The 19,450-nt window shown below is 36.2% G+C and overlaps 1 protein-coding gene across 1 annotated transcript in view; it reads right to left on the bottom strand.

Moving 5' to 3' along the window:
• Nucleotides 1–4,701: 4,701 nt before the first annotated feature.
• Nucleotides 4,702–19,450, bottom strand: part of USP7 (ubiquitin specific peptidase 7) — a 76,543-nt gene continuing 61,794 nt past the window's right edge. The window contains exons 19-31 of the mRNA XM_082772698.1: nucleotides 19,254–19,346; nucleotides 18,224–18,291; nucleotides 16,156–16,256; nucleotides 14,620–14,773; nucleotides 13,828–13,895; nucleotides 12,519–12,627; nucleotides 12,350–12,427; nucleotides 11,966–12,066; nucleotides 11,355–11,454; nucleotides 10,382–10,501; nucleotides 9,027–9,098; nucleotides 8,040–8,130; nucleotides 4,702–5,324 (exon numbers count right to left, since the gene is read on the bottom strand). Coding sequence (XP_082628824.1) covers nucleotides 5,218–5,324; nucleotides 8,040–8,130; nucleotides 9,027–9,098; nucleotides 10,382–10,501; nucleotides 11,355–11,454; nucleotides 11,966–12,066; nucleotides 12,350–12,427; nucleotides 12,519–12,627; nucleotides 13,828–13,895; nucleotides 14,620–14,773; nucleotides 16,156–16,256; nucleotides 18,224–18,291; nucleotides 19,254–19,346 — 1,262 coding nt within the window. The 3' untranslated portion in view covers nucleotides 4,702–5,217. The remainder of the gene's footprint in view (nucleotides 5,325–8,039; nucleotides 8,131–9,026; nucleotides 9,099–10,381; nucleotides 10,502–11,354; nucleotides 11,455–11,965; nucleotides 12,067–12,349; nucleotides 12,428–12,518; nucleotides 12,628–13,827; nucleotides 13,896–14,619; nucleotides 14,774–16,155; nucleotides 16,257–18,223; nucleotides 18,292–19,253; nucleotides 19,347–19,450) is intronic.

Raw genomic sequence — 19,450 nt, 5'->3', positions numbered from 1 at the left:
AAGCTAACGTCTGTGCTACAGCAAGCAGCAGGCTGATGTTTCAGCCTGGCAGACACCAAAAATTGAAGACACCTCACCTTTTTGATGAGAACAGCAAAAAGCAAGAGGCACTGTTGAAAATTGTTGCTAGTAACAGAGCAAGTGTAATTCAGAGTTCCACAGATCATCACCTATCATGCTTAAATTGATGCAGCTGGGCATCAATTAGCCTAAGCTGTGATTTAGTGCCAGAATGATCCCATGCAACAAACCTGTCATCAATTTTCCTCAGGACTTGAGCACAGCAGGTGGTCAAATTATGCTACCTGGAAACAAACTGTCCATGATCTGTATCTGAATTGTTTTCACATTAAACAATCTGATAGAAGTGTTCGGTACAGCCCTGAGGGCAGCGGTACATCTTGACCCCAATGCATTTCTCTTCGTCTACGGCTTGTATAAATGCTCTCATTAAACTGGCCTCTCCCAGCTACTTGTTCCCTGTCCCCGGCATCACAGAAACACAGAATCATCTAGGCTGTAAAAGGCCTTCAATATCATCAGCCAGCTCCCAGGCTGAACACATTGGTCACCTTGCTACAGTAGGATCTCTGCAGAACAGCACAAGGCTCCAGTCAGAGGAATACAGCTAAAAAGAGGCCTCTAGACCACAAAGGATTTCAAACAATTTGAAGACTGGGGGGAGAGGGGAGAAAGGGAAGGGGGGGGGGCATACCAGTGAATACCAAGCTATTAAACTAGCTGGATGCAGGGAATTTTACTGAAGAATACAAAGGCTTTTATAATATTGACATCATAAACATCGACCTAGAAGCTCTGAGAGCAGTACAAGCTTGGTAGTAAAATTTCTCTGGTGAGCTATTTCCATACAGGAACCTTCATGGTGAATCCCAGGGACCTGCACAAAGGCCAGACCCAACACCTCCGGCCTTCTCAACCCAGTGGCAGAAGTAACGGGCAAGGAAGGCCATTCTAGGGTCTGCCCTGGCTTTCATATGATAACAAGGTCAGTAAATCTGCATCCTCCGGTGACACAGCCTCCTTAATCACTTTGACCTAACAGGAAGTAACACCACGATGGTAAAATCCACAAGCAGCCAAACAGACATCAGCCAGATTTTTTCCACCATTTCAAATATTTTTAAATGTTAGGTTTTCTCTCAATTTTAAAATCTGTCTGTGAAAGAATAAGCTTTACCTCTAAATAACAGTGAATACACATCAAGTTGGATAACATTTAGAAGGCAAGTGCAGAAACAAATAACCCTGAATATATGCATAACAGAAAGAAATGATGCATATGATTTAAGATGTGCAGAGGATATTAGCAAAAGTAGTCAAAACATTTTTGCTCCAATATCTGGAGGCACAATAGCTTATGCAAGTATTTTATAAGAAAGGCAGACTCCAGCTACTGCCTGGTGTAGCCCCTTTTTCAGATCCTAAAGGCCAGGCTCATGTAAAAGCAAAGGATAAATGACACCAGGCCACGCACATGCTAAACCCTGACCCTTGCTACCTCAATATCTAAATGCTTGCTTAGATCCTCTGAGGAAAAACAGGAAGAGCTGAAACCCTAGGAATTGCTGCAGAACTCAGTATTTACCCTCTGGCCAAGTCTACTTACATTATGAATGTCATTCTTGACATGATTTAGTTGAGTTTTGCAAAATTCATCTCCTCCATCTAATCAAAATCACCTTGACTTCTGAGCAACCCTTTCACTTTTGTTTCTTTTCAAAAAAGGAACGGACAAGACACAAATCCAATGTTTACCCTTATCTATTTTATTTACAATATATACAGTTCCTACAGAAAAAAAAAAAAAAAAAGATTTCTCACAAAGGTTATCAAATAGCAAAACACAGCATCGCTTAGATCTACGTACTGATGCCTGCAGCCAGCACAGAGCCTGCAGGACTGAGGGCGGTCCAAGCTCCAGGTCCGAGGCCCTGGGGAGCAGCAGGCTGGGTCCCAGCTCCGAGGGGCAGCAGCTGAGGTAGATACAGCACCGGGCACTGCATGTCCTGTGGCATGACATCGGCCTGATCCCTCTGACGTGTCTTGCAGCAGTATGAATTCGTCCTGGTGCTGCTAAGCAAGCCTTCTTGTATAAAGGGTGTTTTTGTTGGCTGTCACTCTCTAGTCAAACTATTTCACTGGTGTGATTTGCTTAGATTTCACAGAATGCTTTGGACTCCTTTAGAATAAAAGGCACTATGTAAATCTACAGGAACAATTCTTGCTATTTTCAAGAATTCAGATGGGCCATTAACATCATGGTGCTCTGATCCTGTGTACCATGAATCTACATCCTTATTGCTTAACACTTATTATCATTAAGTTATTTTAATGCATTTGCTCTTATCCAGATAATTCCAATATCTGAATTAGAAATGGAAAGCACAGTAGCTTTGAAGACTGCACTATTGTAAATTTTTAGAATGAGCTAAACAAAGATACTGCACCTGAGAAAACCTCCATTCTTCCTCTTCATAGCTGTGTGTGTTTCTACATTTGAGTAGTAAGTTATTTGTGCTCCATTTTTTTTTCCCCATAAAAAACTTCAGTTACTGGAAATAGTGCATACGGAATGCCTTAATGTATTGTCTTTTCAAAATTGTTGTGGGAATTGCACAAATACTGAAGCATGTAAGAACTAGTCATCTAAAAATCAAAAGGCACACAAAATTTACTTTGTTAGCAGTATTTTCTTCTGAAATAGGAAGTATTGCGATTTCATAAGATATTCCCTAGAAGCTGCCAGAATTCCATAAATTAGTGCTAAAAGTTAGTGACATTCAGACACTCGATTTCGTATCTGTCTACCATAACAACGAATTCACAAAATATAATTAGGGCGTACTACCGCTGATTGGAGTTACCTAATTTTACAGATGTATTTTGAATACAAACCCTGATATTTACTGAAAGCCTGTAGAGACAACCCAAGTACTACTAGTGAAAGTACCAGTTGTCTTGGATTGCGTTACCTTTCTCACCAGTTCAATGCAAATACAAGTCAAAGGAAACCTTGATCCATTTAAGGCATGCTATTTAAGCACTTCCTTCTACCTGTAATCTATGTACTCAGACGACAAAAGCAATGTAAACTAGTTTGCTTTGACTGGGAATTGGAGACAGTTAAAAGCACCACGGCATATAAATTAAAAAGAAATTTAAACACACCTAATATTGGAGATTAACACATTTTTAAAGCTAAATGAACAAAATATCTTAAAATTCAATTTAAAAATACTTGCTGGTGTTTTCAGTTATCACCAGCACCCACATCTCAGAAAAGAAAGTATAAAGGCCATCACATGTATACAACCCCTACTAAATGTTTATTGGTAGGTCTGAGAAAAGGAAGCTTCTAAGAACTTTGTTTTGGTTATGAATACAGGGAGCACACTACAGAGGAAACCTATCACTCTATTAAGGGAGCTTACCTTTAGAGACTCCAGATTTTAATTTCACACCATTTATAATATTAGACTTGAGAATCTGGACGACAAAATTTTGTACAGGCAGGCAGAGTCAAGTCTACCACAAAGACTCTACTACAAGCTTTACAAACAAACTAGCAAAATAATTTTTCCATTCATAGTATTTGTACATGGTTCCTTCCAGGAAAACCCTTCTATTTGTTAAGCTCAAATGAAACTAGTTAGGAGGTAAAAAAAAAAAAAAAAAAAAACAAGACACCCAAAAACAGAACAAAACAAAAAAAGAAAAAAAAAAATCCAAAACCTAAAACAACTGAACACAAAACCCCACAAATTTCCCCCCAAACTCCAAAACAACCAATATGAGGGTTATACAATTGTCAACACTGAAAACAAGAAAACACACCTTTAGCAAAACCCCACAAATAAAAGTACTTTCCCAGAACACTATTTCCAGGGAGAAGAGAAAATCTTCTTCAACTTCCATGTCATCACTCACCGAAGAAAAATTTTATAGAAAATTTTATTCAACATACAACATTTTCCAGCAAAAAAAGGCAATATACAGGAAGAGTTGTTGTACACTGCGGCTACAGAAACAAAATAAAATACTGGAAAAAAATGTAAAATTAAGTGTGGATTGCTGATTCTATCTTTACTGCACTCAAAACTAGACACGCGGCTGGCATTAGCTCCAAAATAAAAGGAAGCAGTCTGGGGACTGAAATAAAACTACACACAATGAATATCAACATCAGTGAAATTCACTTGCAGACTCACCCAACAAAATTAACCTCCAAGTGTTAAATTGTACATGTTCATTCATTAAATATACAATTTCAGTTTTTCTTTTTTTCTTTTTTTTTTTTCTTCCTTTTTTATACAAAGTCAACAGCTTACTAAATACTAGTGAGCATGCCCCTCTGTGCTAAAAGGCTATTTCTTGTGTTTTCCCCATCTCTTCCCATGTTAACTAAATTAATGATATTTATAATCCTTTCACTTGCTTTTGCCAACTTTGAGTGTCATTCTGTTTCCCAGAAGATGGCATAATAAATTGCAACTGTATTCAACAATGGTTGATAATTTAATAAAAAGACCCAAATATCTCATTTTAGGAGTCAGGGCATCCACTTGGCAAAACAGGATGCAAAGTAGTGACTAAATTAAATGAAAACTAGTTCATTAAAAAAGATTCTATGCAGCTGGAGGAGACAAAAATCCCGAATAAGTGCCAACAATGTACACAATGAAGTAGAGATTGCTATTTATTGATGATGTGAGTTTTTTGCATTTACAAATGCACAAAAATGTCATTTAAAGTATAACTGAAGGAAATAAATCTGATGTGAGTCTAAACATAAGACTTACTAGCTGCAGTGATGGTGAATACCATACCAGGAAGGGCAGCCAGCCAGCTTATGCCATCTATAAACGTACTACAGACAAATATTTTGCCAATGTCAACTGTTCTACTAAACTCTTCCCTCATTATGCTGACAATTGCCTTGCATTACGTTTACCATAAAATAACTCTCATTGGCATCCAAGCTTTATAAAAACACCTTCATTTTGCTCAAAAAGGGCAGTCAATAGATACAGAGAAGCCAAACTGAACAGCCTCAACAAAATAAAATTAACATCAGCAGCAAATCCTCTTGCTGAAGACTTCAGATATAGTGCACGTGTACCAAAGTTCTACAGTTGTTAAAAAGGTGCACACACACACTTATTTTTGTCCCTTGCCTTGACAATCTGGTTAAGTAAGTCAGTTATGGATTTTAATAGCTTTTTCAAGGTAAGTGTAGCGACTTCTCTTTGGGGCTTTATTGAAATGGTCAAGCCCTAGCCATGGCCTTGGATGAGACATGTTGCCTAGAAAAGAAAAGAGAAAAAAAATGAAGTTTTTAAGAGTAAGTTGAAAAGACTCCTTTACACAAACTACTCATGCATGCCCCTGTTCAGTTTGCTAGGAATCATACAGCATGGAAGAGGGCTGCAGAACACTCTTATAATCCCCAGCCATAACAGCTGCTTTCCTGACCACAACTTTCCTCCCAGTAATATTTCTACAACTGTTTTCTGCATCAGGTAGCTTGTTTTCCTCCTCTTCAGTCACTTACAGGAGTTTATAGCAGTGAAGTATATGCTAAAGTTAAAAAACAACAAAAAACAACCCTTGCTTTTGCGATTTATAGCTAGAAGCATGCCAATTGAAGTCAACTGGAATACCACCTTTCACAGAAGTGCCAGGCGGTGCTTGAAAGAGGAAATCATAATCTAAATATGATAACCTATAGTATTTGCCACAGTATAAGTGATTGCTGCTGTATTAAGCTATTCTTATCACCTGGTTTAAGTAGGAACATTCTTAAAAACATGTAAAACGCAAATTATGAGTTTATTAAGAAATCATGTAACCGACCTTGTACTCATTTTCTGAGAAAAAAATTAGTCATATTTGGACTATGCAGAAACCATACAAAATTTTTCACGTGTTCAACCCAATATTGTTTTTACCTACTGCTAATTTTCATGAAAAAAGACATTCCATGTACTTCTTGCAAATGGAAAATACTCCCTTTTAAAATGTCTTCAATGGAGAGCATCAAATGTTCTTTGAAGTGAAATGATAATGGCACAAACTAAATAGCCCCCCAGCAAGAGAGCACACTCCTATATTTCAGGACATCGTCTGCAATCACTAAAGCATAAAACACTTGACCTTTCTGGTTGCCTGCATCTGCATTTTTGGTTGTATTTTCTTCAAATCAAAATAATTTTCCTTTTAGACGTAATGGTCAATGTCCAATGTAAAAGTACTGCCAATCTGGCTGAGATCACCTTAATGTCTTTTAAAGAAAGAAGTGAAATCATACGCTGTTAGCACAATTGTCATTAGAGTGCATCTTTACAAATGGAGAGGGACAGCATTGATTGACACCAACTATGTTGATAAAATTAGTGAAAGCCAAACCTTCAGTTCAGTAAGTTCAGCACATGTTAAAATCTGGTATTTGTAGAAACTTGTGAGCCTTACACCTTGAAATACTATTTAGATAAGAAGTCATTAGGACATCATATCACCCAACAGGAGAATCTTGTGGGGAGTTAATTCTATCAAAGTTTATAATACCAAAAGGGCAAGTCTCAAATGGAAGCCCATTAGTCTCAGATTCCCTGCAGCTGCTTCAAACACTAAGTTCTCCCCTTTCCAATTTCTTCCATGTTTTGTACTTTTGACCTAGTTACCTAGTCTTTCACATTGCCTCAGCAATACTGGCTCTAGCTTTGCTCAGAAAGTCCAATAACTTGTTTTGGACTATTGCCTTCCCTTTCCCTGCACTCAGAAAGATGACTTAGAACAAAATCAGGACTCTGCCTGATCTGAACACACAAGAAAGGGCTTATTTGCCCACTGACAAATGTCTACTTCTGAGTTAGTCATCCAGAGACCCCCCACAATGCGTGCAGAAAACCAGGTCCCCCCAGTGACATCAACCACACTTCCCTCTGCTCACTGATGGCCTGTTCACATGGAGACATCCAAAGTTTTGGCAAGTCCCCTCATATTCACAGACGTTAGCCTTAAACCTGGCTGTATGACATACCAATGAGATGACTTCTTGCTAGGTCCCTATAAAGTACTCATTAACACTACAGGCCTAATTCTATATGGATTTTCAAATAAATGGACAGTCACAGGAAATCTTTACAACTGTTATATAAGTCCAGAGCTTGAAAAACATCTGGGCAAATTTGGGGGGGAAGACAACTCATGACTTTCAATACAGCCCTAACTGCAATTTCAAGGATGTCATTTCCAACTAAAACTCCCCAAAGATGACTGTGATGAGACTCCTCAATGAATAACCTGGTTTCTTGCATGTGTATATTCCTCAGAGAATAACGCTTTAAATATCAGTTGAGTAAATAAGATGGTAGACCACCTCCACTGACAAATTCAGAACAGAGCCGAATTTGTAGTTTGGTGAATCTTGTCTAAAGAATCTAAAGAGCATCCTAGTCACATATGTAATATTCTTGTTAAATTCTACAGATTCGTTAAAGGTATCAGGAAAGAACAAGAAATGTCTTCAATGAATATGAGAACTCAAATACCTCTTTGTGGCACACTTAAGGAGCTTATGAGGATGCACCTTCTTATGTTTTAGGAGTAACATGAGCACCTACTCCAATAACAATGTGAGAATCAAATATACAAAGGAGAAGATGGGCAATACAGATACAGTGCAAGTAACAGAACTCTCTTCTGTAAAGTATGCTGTATGGATATTTGACCCATTTGGTTGCTCAAACGCTGGTTGTTCAAACGCGAACTTTTAGCTCACAAGCAAACACTATGCAGTAATTTATATGTCTACAGAATACATGTATATATTCTCAAGACAAACAGTTAAGTGTGAATACAAGTATAGGCAAACACTTGCTTAGTTACTATATACAGTGTACTTGACATACAAAGAACAACCGATCTGTTTCTGCATTCTGAGTTAAGGATAACTGCCTTATAACTGGCAAACCTGACTTCAGCAGGTCAGAATAATAGTCAGACTGAGAACAACTCACCAGGTTGGGGCTCAAAATCTTTCAAGTTCACTTCATACTCATCTTCATTGAGATACTGGTGTCGGCCCATCATTACAATTGCAAATTTAAACTATGAAAAGGAAGAAAAATGTTAAGATACTGTACTGAAATAAAGCCTCTAAGTCTAACTTCACAGTATAAAACACAGCTGGTTATGAGTGGTATTCTTCAGGGGCTGATACCAAAGTCAATCCTGTTTAAGATCTTCATCAGCTACGTAGACAGCAGGATAAAATGAACAGTCAGGAAATCTTGAGACTGCATCTGGAATATTGTGTCCAGGTTCAGGCCCTCTAATGAAAGTGAGTTGGAAACAAACTGCAGCGGTTCCAGCAAAGGCCAGTAAGACAGTTAGCGGGCTGTAGCACGAGGCATAGAAGCAGCTAAGGGAAACGTTTATTTAACTCAGAGAACTAAAGGCTAACAGGAACATCCAGTCTTCCACCAACTGAAGGGTGATACAGTGAAGACTGAGGCAGACTTTTCCAAGAGGTGCACAGCAAAAGGACAAGAGGCTACTATCACAAGCTGCAAAAATGACAAATTCTGATAATTCTGATCTCAAGTAAGAAAAAGACCTTCACAATGACAGTGATATAGCTCTAAAATAACTGCTCAGAACATGGCAGAATTCCCACTCTTGGGAATATTTAAATTGCAACTAGGTAAAATCCTGAGCAACCTGACTTAACTTTAAGCTAGTTCTACTCTGAGCAGAAAACTAAAGTGCATGGCCTCTTGAGCTTCTGTACTATCCAAACTTTTTATAGGTTGTTCAGCTATTTTGCTTTTACACAGTACTAGTCCTACATGTTCTGCCTAATTATTCTCAGAAAGGTCATTAGGGCAAGCAACTGTTCTACTGATCAACATCTACACTTATCCCTAATTTACAGTTTTCCAACTTCTTGAAATAAACTTAAGAGTCTGCCTTCAGCAATAAAACTTCTTCCAACTTGCAATTACCTTTTCAAATTCTTTTTCTTGTATGTCCAGCATTGTCTGAATCCGCTTCATAACTTCTCTGAAGTGTTCACCCTAATGATTACAAGATTTTTAACATCAAAAAACAAAAGGGGTACTGTAAACATGTCCTACTTCAAGCTACATCAGAATACATTGCATATCTTAATCTCTCAGTTATTACCAAAATTACTGAAGTGTCAACACTACTACAATAGAGTACATACAATGTACAACTTTCTATAAACTCGGCATCTGCGAGTCTTATCAATTCATCTTCATGCAATCTATCCCATAAATTGACTTGCTCAATATATACAAGTCAGGTTAAAGTTAAGAAACAAAGTTAGAAAATTAGCAGCAAAATAGGGATTTAAAGAATGTACATATTATTATTTTTAAGTGATCTTTCCTAAGCATATTGCTTCTTCAAACCTCTACAGCTGTGATGCTTCCCCTCAACTGGTAAATTTTATAGTATTTTTCTGCATGTTGTGTATATAAGCTGCTTGAAATATAATACCAGACAGTGTTAACTTAAAGATCAATAGAGCTATCTTAGGGAAATGCAGTCTCCACCAAAAATTAACACAAAGATTTTACTCTACATTGGTCAAAAATATGGAAATATGGTAAAATGACACAAAGATTCAGAGATTCATTTCTCACTCCAAAACTTTTATGAAACTATGTAATTTTCATATAAACTAGCAAACAAAAACCAGAAAAATTATTTAAAAGCACAAGTGCTAACTGCCTTCACAAAAACACTTTCCTATTGAAAGAAATAGTGTGACACTTGGTTAGAGTAGCAACACATAAAAATTTAATATAAATTAAACTTTCAAAATTAGCTTTCATTCTTATATTAACTTCCAGCTCTGGAAGATAAAGCATACCAAATTATTAAAGTTATGAAATAAATTATAAAACGCAGTCATCTTAGAAAATGTTCAAGAAAGCAACCTCACTAATTTGTCATAATCATTTGTCTCAATAAGAAGCCGAACAACATTGGCTTCACCACTTCTGCCACTAAGTTTACATCGGAATTGCTAACACAGTATTAGAAATCAGATTCTACTTTTATTTTAATATTACATATACAGCATGTCAATCACCAGCTTGATGTTCACGACCTAAAAAGGCTCACTGAAACACTGAACAATCTGAGGACAATCAAAGGAGAATCAAGACAGTAAGGGATTTAACCACAAAAATGCATGTATGAGGCAGAACTTTTTTTTTTTCCCCTTTTTTTTAAACAGGAACAATTTTTACGAACTCTATTTCTTTTACAGTATTTTAAGAAACATCAGAAAGATTATCGCATAAGGAGAAAAGGGAGGCATATGTACCTGGTGTATCCTCAGCAAGAATGGAATTCCAAATGTCCCAAAAACCTCTTTGTGGAAATGTGCCACTGTGATTAGCATCTCATTTTCTTTATCTATATCTACCTGGTCCAGAGGAATTTCCTAGATACAGACATAAAATTAAGACTGCAATCAGCTAAAGATTCCACTAAAAAACCCAACATATTAAGTAACTAAATGCACAATTAATGTATTGTTACTGATGCAAAACAAGTCTATTTAAAAACAATTAAAGACAGACCTTTTTTTGACAGTGTCATCTCCCCACCCCCATTCATCTCTGTCACAACAACACTCGAGCTTCCCCTATTCAGTAAAATACTCTCTTGGCTTTCCTGGATGGCTTTTTTGACATGAAATCTTCCATCATCTGTAGTTATAAAAATATTACAGACCTTCTCTTGTCATCTTTTCATGACAGCTTTACATTGGAAGCTTACTATTCTTTTTTTTTTTTTTTTTTTTTTTTTTTTTTTTATCTTTGAGGCAAGTTAACAGATTTGCAAGATGAAATGTTTAGAAAAATCACACTAAGTAACAAGATTTGACTTCAGAAGCTCTAACTTAAAAAGAAAAGGAAGCAGTCTTCTAGGATACGATTCTGCATATCAATGTGGGTTCCAAGCATGAAAATTTGCATGATGAGTCCCCATACAAATCTTGGAATTAATTATTGCTAAGAAGGCAAATGTTCTCAAGACAGGCCCTTGCCAATTGTTCATGTTTTGTTATATAAACAGATGTAAAGATTGAAAGAATGGAACCATTACAGGGTAGGAGATGGAACAGAGATTTTAGAAGGATCATTTTTAAAATATATATGTATAATCATGTATTCTTGCTTGCTGCAAGTTATCACAGTATTTGAAAAACAGAATCTAGGAAAAGACAATAACCACTTGAGATAATTTCTTCTTTCAAAGTTTTAAAGTTTCTTAAAGAAAGTAGTATTTACCTCTATTCGAAACGTTCGACTTGTTGCAGGTGACAAACACTCTAACAGCTCGTCTTCCTGATGGACACCAATTATTTTGTAACTTACAATTTCTAGCAGCCTTAAAAACACATGAACAGAAAAAAAACATTAAAAGGGGAGGGATGAAGGGTGGTGAGGAAAAGACAAAAAACAATGCAACATTAGTTTCTCAAACCTTAAGAAGAATTAGTATAGTCAGAACGTAAACAGATACTAGGATTGAATTTTCAATTTTAGCAGTGCAAGGGTTTTACTAATTTTTAAACTCTCTTTAAATGATCTCACTTTTCTCTCCTGAAAAGTGAACAGCATGAATTGGAAACAATTATTAAATTGTGAATTAATAGTTGAGATTGATGAATCTTAAGCATCTCAAGAATTTATTTTTTATTTCATGAACTTACATAGCTATGTAAGATTCCTATTTGTATTTAATAATAATTCTCTTAAATGGGACTCCTGAATCTTTTAATTTGTTAACACAATATTAGACTTCATTACATAATAATAGTTTTCACAGTATTTTAAGTTCTATGGATACTTTTCTACATACAATCACATAGAGGAAATACAAAATCTTCCAGCTTTACCTTAATTTCCCTGAACCTTTTTCAGAGAGTTCTACAACTTTTTTACATTCTTCTAACAGGTCCCGCACACACCCATGCTTATCTGGATATACTGTTATTTCCTAGGTGGTATTTAGAACAGAAAAGTGATTAGAAAACCTGAAAGTGTAAACAACCATATTAAAGCACAGAAAACACTGGATTTTTCATCAAAAATCCATATTTAAAACATAAAAGTTACTGAAGTGAACAACTGCTTCAATTTTATTTATTTTTTTGTTAAGAACTGGCATTGTTTTCTATAAGGTGCATCTCTGTTCTAACTTGGTGTTCTTCAGAGGCAGCAGAATGTACGAACATTCTTCTACAAAGAAATTATAACAAACAACAGCCAACCTCACTCACCTCTTCCCTAAACTGGCTATTTAGCCATATGCATTTAAAACTTCTTCTGTTTTCAAAGTCAGTTATTTTCATTTTGAGCTTAAAGAAGAAAAGAGAAACACTTTAGGCATACTTTGTACAGGGCAATTTTTTATTATTATTCACACTAACAAAAACAAAAAACTCTTACCTGTTGATAGTAAAGTTTTTTAGGTTGCCTAGGCTTGAAGAACTGCAGAAGATCTCTTAAAGTACCTTCATAATTATGCCTAAGAGGATTGCCAGGGCCATCCCTATAACTACAGAAGAAAAAAAGAAAAACAAACATCTCTTTACAATCCATTGCTACTCAGTAAATCAAAGTACCAAGAACATTTTTATTCCTGGCTACTAGTTTCACGTAATTGCTAGTACAGGCTAAGCAGCATTATATCCAATGCTTTACTGATTTTTAGAAATAGGCAAGCACAGGGCAACAGAAATACTATTGCTGTACATGTTAACTCACTTGGATGTTTAAGAGTTCACCTTTAATCCTGCAGAGTGGCAGACCTACATTCCTCTGAAACTACTAGTATAGCAGCACTGAAGTCACCTGACTTAGATTGTGAAAGGTTAATTTGTGGGGCCATATGACACAGCAAAATTCCAGAGTGACCGAAGCCCAGTAAACTACAGAGCTATCCATACTGATACAGGCTCCTTGATGAGGAAGGGAGAGACCTGAAGGTTAACGATTCAAGAGCACTCTACATTTACATACATACAAAAAGTTTATACAATCTGTGTGCACGTTATTCCTGCAGAATATACCTATAGCTACTAGTATGCTGTTTTCTGCTGCAGTTGCAGTTTTCTATAGATTCAAATCCAGTTTTACACAACTGTGCCCAAAACCACCACTTCAAACAGAAACAACCCTTTTAGCAGCTCTGTGGGATCACTGTCATTGTACAGGGTCTGGACAGGATGAAGTTATCTTTCCTTATTTGCAGACTTCCAGGAAATAAATAGTAAAAATAAAAGTCAGAAACAAGTAGCTCCTGCATTTAAAGCTTTAACAGCAGCAAAAATCCTGCTTTCACGTATGCACTTATTTCTGGCGTCCTCCATTCTAGACATCTGCATATTCTGAAATAGCACTTCCATTAGTTTAATAAACTTGACCCATACCATAAAGGCTCTGAAACAATTAATAATTTCAGAAATTTTAATTAAACAACAATTCTTTAAAATGCTTTTTTTTTTTTTTTTTAATTGTACTTACTACAATTCTTATAAAATGAACAATTCATGGGGTCTCTAGAGCCAACCACTGTAATAGTTAGTGAATTGTCTATGAAACTTGCTGTGTGTGCCGGAATGTTAACATTATAACGATAAAAAATTAGTTTACAACATGGAAAAGCTACAAATTAACTGAAACCTACTTATTTTGGGGCTAAGTATTTTAAATAATACTTTAGACGCAGAACACCAAACTAGAAAATTTGTCTTACCCTTGAGACTTGAAAAACTGTAATAACATTGGATCCGTATTAAGTCTTTGTGCAACTGTCTTTGCAACCTGCAAACAAAAATTTGTTTAAGTTCTGTGTTTTTTCAGACAGTTGTGGCACTGCTCTACAGTCATACAACCACAGAATGCTTAAGGTTGGAAGGTCATTTTTAAGGTTGGAAGGTCATTTTCTAGAGGTCATTTGGTCCAACCCCAATCATTCATTATTCTACTTCAAAAATGTCATGCTAGAGAAATAATGGGAGAGACCCACTATGTCTACTCCAAGAAAAGAAGAAACTACTATTGCTAGCTTCTGAACAAGTGACCCAGAGTAAGAAAGAAAGGGAATGGGAGGGGAACATGTCTCTAATTACAATAAATCACTGTCACCAAAGGGCCACAACAATAGCTGTACTCCTCTTGTTTTTCATTATAATATTTTTTAGGAAACCTGTATTCTTTGTTCTTTGAAGATTTTCACTGTTCTTTAATTCACTCAAAGGAAATTTGCTTGCTGTGTTATATCACCATGTTGTTCCCATCAATATTTTCATGCCACAGCATGAACTCCAATTAATAAAATAATATTTATTTTTTATTATTTTTTTTAAGTATTTTCTTCTCAGAAGCATTAGTGGTTTTCTTATATTTTTTTTCTTACCATAATGCAAGAAGTGTACAAGAATGTATCTACTCTTCCCTAAAAATATTTATAACATGCTTTTGAACTAATGCAGAAGTCACTTCCAGCACAAGGAAATAAATGCAAAGAAACAAATAGGGTACGTGCCTGAAAGTAGTTCATTCTATTGGATAAAGTAACTACAAAGCCAGGGTCATTGGGGATGGTTTTATCACAGAAAATGACATCCACTCGATGATAGAGGTCTCTGAAGTATTCCTTAGCTGTTGGTAGTTCGCTGTTATCATTTTCTGGATCGTCCCTACAAGAGCAGACAAATGATAACACCATTACACATTACATTGTTATAGATACACGTAGCTAGGGCTCTTAAACAGGTTCTACAGTAAATCAGTGACAGTTGAGAAATACAGAAATAAAGTTAAGAAACCTTTTTAAGGAGCCACCACTTGTACACAGTATAATTAATACAGTCAGTAGTGACTCACACCCTTGAGTATTTCTGTGCGGTGCACGAGTCAATGCACTTGCACACCGTGCTCTCTCATTTGGCAATCTGGCAATAGACACTTCCACTCATTTCACAGCAGCATTCTAACAACGCTCTTCCCTCCCTCTCCACCCTGGCACATTAGAGTGTGTCTTTATTAATGCTGCCAAAACTTTCTGTATACCCCTGTATCAATTGCTTTGCACAGAGGCCAGATGTACAACAGCACTCCTTGAACCACAGAAGCAAAACAACCTGCACAGATGCTGGTTTGGGTCACTACTGACCGGTACCCCTATCTTCTCAGCAGAGAAATAGCACCAGGGTACAAGCTGTGCACTTACCCAAAAGTCAGCAGCCAGCCAAAGGTGCATAACACCAACTGGGTCAACAGGGAATGCGAGTTCCAAGGCATGACATGAGAAATACATTCATCTCACATAATCTGGGGTAAGAGTGCTGAAGATAGACTAGCTGGCTTCCACCCACTGTCAGCCCATGGAGAGAAACAGAGCAACACAGTTGGGTGTGACCATCAGGAGTGAGAGCATTGAAATGCTGATTTATAGCCCTGACAAGCTTAGGAAAGATCCCTTTAATGTATAAAGAAGCAGGAGTTCTCCTGTTGCCTTAGAGAAAACTCCAGTCGAAGCACCAGTACACCCAAGAGTTGCATACACTCAGGCAAACTGGGAGCATCTCATCACCGCAGACCAATATGGAACTTAAAGTGAGCATGAATAAAAGGAAAAATGGAGAGGAGTTCAGTTCTAAGTTGAAAGGAGCTCCAAGTCAAGAGCCTTGTACAGCACTGGTGGTACAGAACCCAAGGTCTGAAATTCTGGTAGGCTCTTCACTGTTTGGGTTACAGTGGCTCCAAGTAAAAAGCTGCAGAACGCAGAAGTAATGCTGAACCACACTCTTTGGTAATAGTGAGACGTATTTCAGTATTTATGAGCATTAGTTTTCTAAACTAGGATGAATTTCCTTAAATTATGTAAAGTTATAATTAAACAGCTATTGATATTTTTTTAATTTCCCCTTTGAATGAACAAGTGAGAACTGCTGAGAATGTCTACTGCTGGAAAACTATACTTTTCTCCTGTTAGAGCACTAAATTAAAGGAAGTTCTGTTTTCAAAGTGAACCAGGTGATTTAATTGCAATCATAAGCCTGCCCCTTAAAATACATACTTCTGAAACACTATGATGTCACCATCCATGAGTTCATCAAGGGCTTTATCAAGAGATACATCATAGTCTTGAATCCTTTCTGTTAAATTGGGTTTAACTTCCTGCAACAAAAAAACAAAAATTGTTTATCACACAGAATGAACAAGAGACAAAAACAAAAGTCACAATAGTAAACGTAATCAGACAAGATAAAAGTTATCTTCTTTCAACTGAAAGAAGTGTGCGTGTATACTTTTTTTTTTTTTTTTTTAATTAAATGCAATCTTAGGTAAGGTTCACAGCCACCTCATTATTATGGATGAAAATGCTTATTTTACCAATACTTTACCTTAGGATTCTCACTCAAGTTATCTTAAAGTATTTTATCATTCAGTATTATTATACCACTGAAATTTTGTAAATTTCAGATTAATTTTCTACTCATGCAGCTTCCAGAAAGATTGGAGAATACTAAGCATGCTTACTAATTTTAATAATACAGTATTTTTGTAAAGGAACACACACAAAAAAGACAAAGCCCAAACAAATGTTTATATTATAAAATTATATATATACATATTATTTTTACTTGTAGGATAACCTCCTGAGATAAAAGCACCTGCCTATAACTAGAAACAAATGCAACCCTGACCAGTAAAGGAGTAAAAACGTTTTACGTATTGTAAGGTGCACGTGATTTTTGAAAAGAAATACATACAGCAGTACCTGACAGGTCTGCTTTATAGCATGGAACTGCATGTGTGCCCCTGGAACCACCAGAGAGAACAGCAGGACAGCTAACAAAACAAAAAACCAGTTCCTTGTTCTTACTATAATAAGAACTTTGCCTTGGCAAGATCTGTACCTTTGGTACTCATTAAATACAGCAGTTGCAAAGATTTGTTAACATATTTCTATTACAGAAATAGTAAAGTATTTTGTCTGCTGACTTTGAACTTGTGGAAGGAAGGAAGAAGATGCAACATTTTCTCAACTCATCCGTCTAAGAGGGGCACTGAAAATACAACGGCCAATAATGTTGGCATCATAGCTCCTCTAACACTGAGATTTGGAGGATATGCACAGATTTAGTATTAGCAAAGTTGTACATGTAGGAGTTTGTGTAGAGATTTTTTTTTGTTGTGGTTTTTAAAGCCTCAGACTTCTAGTTTTCTAATTTTAAATCTGTTCCAAAGTTCACTATCTGCTGATACTCTCTTGCAGCACTGTAGACCTCAAAACTACTAGTTAGAGTACTTATGACTTATAAGTTATTGCTGTTTTTTTTTTTTTTTTAACCAATAAAACTTTTTTTTCCCCACCCTCTAGCTACAGAATGTAAGGGACAAAAATGGTAAATCATAATACTTTACCACTTTACTTGATCAAGTCAAAATATTCATCCCTTCAGTTCTCAGGAAAAATGTATTGGTTTGACAGAACCTTGTTAACAGATTTGTGCCTCACAGTGTATTATAACATACGTGTACATTATTAGTCACTTTTATGCACCTTTTAAATATTGAGCTTCAACTTTCAAGTAGTGTTTCACCATTTGGTTTCTTTTAGATTGACCGGTTTCTTTTAAAGAGTTGGGAACACTAGTAATGTACTTAAGTATATAAGATAACACAGTGAAACAGATGTGCAATATCAAAAGTTCAGAAATGTGCATTTTGATTCATGGAATAATTTTCATTTGAAGGAACCACTGAAGGCCTTTAGCTAAACCTCCTACTATAAGCAGAGATAACTTCCAGTTTAGAGCAGTTTGCTCAAGGCCTCATTCCTTCAGGTGCTGGAAATGTCCCAGATTGCAACTCCACAGACTCTCCTGATGCAAGTGTTCCCTTCTGTGTGAATGACTGGATTTATGAGTGACAGAACTGTGTCTGTGTTGTACATGAAAACGTTAGGTCACAACTGCCATGCTAAGCTTTGCATCTCAACCTACTTGGTTATTTCTTTGTTATTATCCACAATTTAGAACATTATCAAACAGTGGTCCATCCTTAAGAAAAAGACCCCAAAATTTGCTACCGGTACAGCAATAATGATTTTTACAATAAACAAGTCTATTGATCCAAACCTCATAGAGGATAAGGTTAGTTTCTTGTGGAAATCCTGCTCTCTCACACATAACTGGAAGCAAGTCACCTAGTGGAAAAGAAAAGGAGTGTGAAATGCATTGCACTGTAACTGCTTGCAAGACCTATCTGTGAAGTAACAGAGAATCTATTTTCTTTTGTTCTGGTTAAATAGTTTTAAAATGCCTTTCTAAGGAATGGAACCTTCTAGGCTAAAGCTGCCCCAGATATTTAATATCTGGGTTAAATATTGAAATTTAACCCAGAGAGAGATTTTAAGGTTTTCTTCCACTTCATCTGAACAACAACAACAACAAAAAAATGTGCAAGGCCATCCAAGATCAAGGAAATTAAATTACAATATTCCTTCTTCAGAGATGGATTTTTATTTTTTTTTTTTTTGAAATCACATGGATAAAATGCAAAAATATGAAGCACTGTACAAATCAACAGAGTGCGATATTCAAAATGACAAAGTATCTTAACTTGGTGGCCACTTGTTGAATTCTTTAAATGGATCCATATGAAAACCAAGGCTCACAGCTAAGTAAACCCAAGCAGCTATTCTCAGGCTACCATTGTGACAATGAGTACAAGAGTACTCAGATTGCATATGACTATTTTAAGAGTGATTGCAAAGGTCCATTCAGCAAAATAACCTGAAATAAAAAAAAACAAACTGGGGAGCAATATCATATCACAAAACTTTACAGTAAGTCTGAAACAACTTTTTATGTTCAGCAACACCTGAAGAATACTGTTAAACTAAAAAAAAAAAAAAAAAAACACCTGCCAGCCAATGCTGCGTTAAGGCAAAACTGTCAGGCTTGCAGAAAGTTTGTTTCACTGACAACATGGGAAAGAAAACCGTACCAGAGAACCAGCACTGGTGTTGGAAGAAATCAAAATTCCACTCTGTGGCCTACATTTGACTTCAACAAAACAACTAATTATTAAAAATAAATTAGATATACAATCCATCGTCTCTAAAATTTTTCAATTATAATAATAAATTTGAATTTCAGAACTCACGTATTTTACAGGATATAGGTGTGTAGATATGTCCACAATAATTCAAACTCCGAGTCTTCGGATCATACATTTTCAGGAACAACATTACATCATCTAGAAATTAAGACAAGATTTATTTTTTTTTCTAAGGAGTATTTGACTATGTTTGGAAATAGTCACCCAAGTACTTTTCTTTAAACAGCAAAGTGTGTCTTTCC

This window comes from Aythya marila (assembly GCF_965140915.1).
Source record: "Aythya marila genome assembly, chromosome: 15".
Taxonomy (NCBI): domain Eukaryota; kingdom Metazoa; phylum Chordata; class Aves; order Anseriformes; family Anatidae; genus Aythya; species Aythya marila.
The sequence above is the reverse complement of the archived record's forward strand: the minus strand, read 5'-3'. Positions and strand labels throughout refer to the sequence as shown.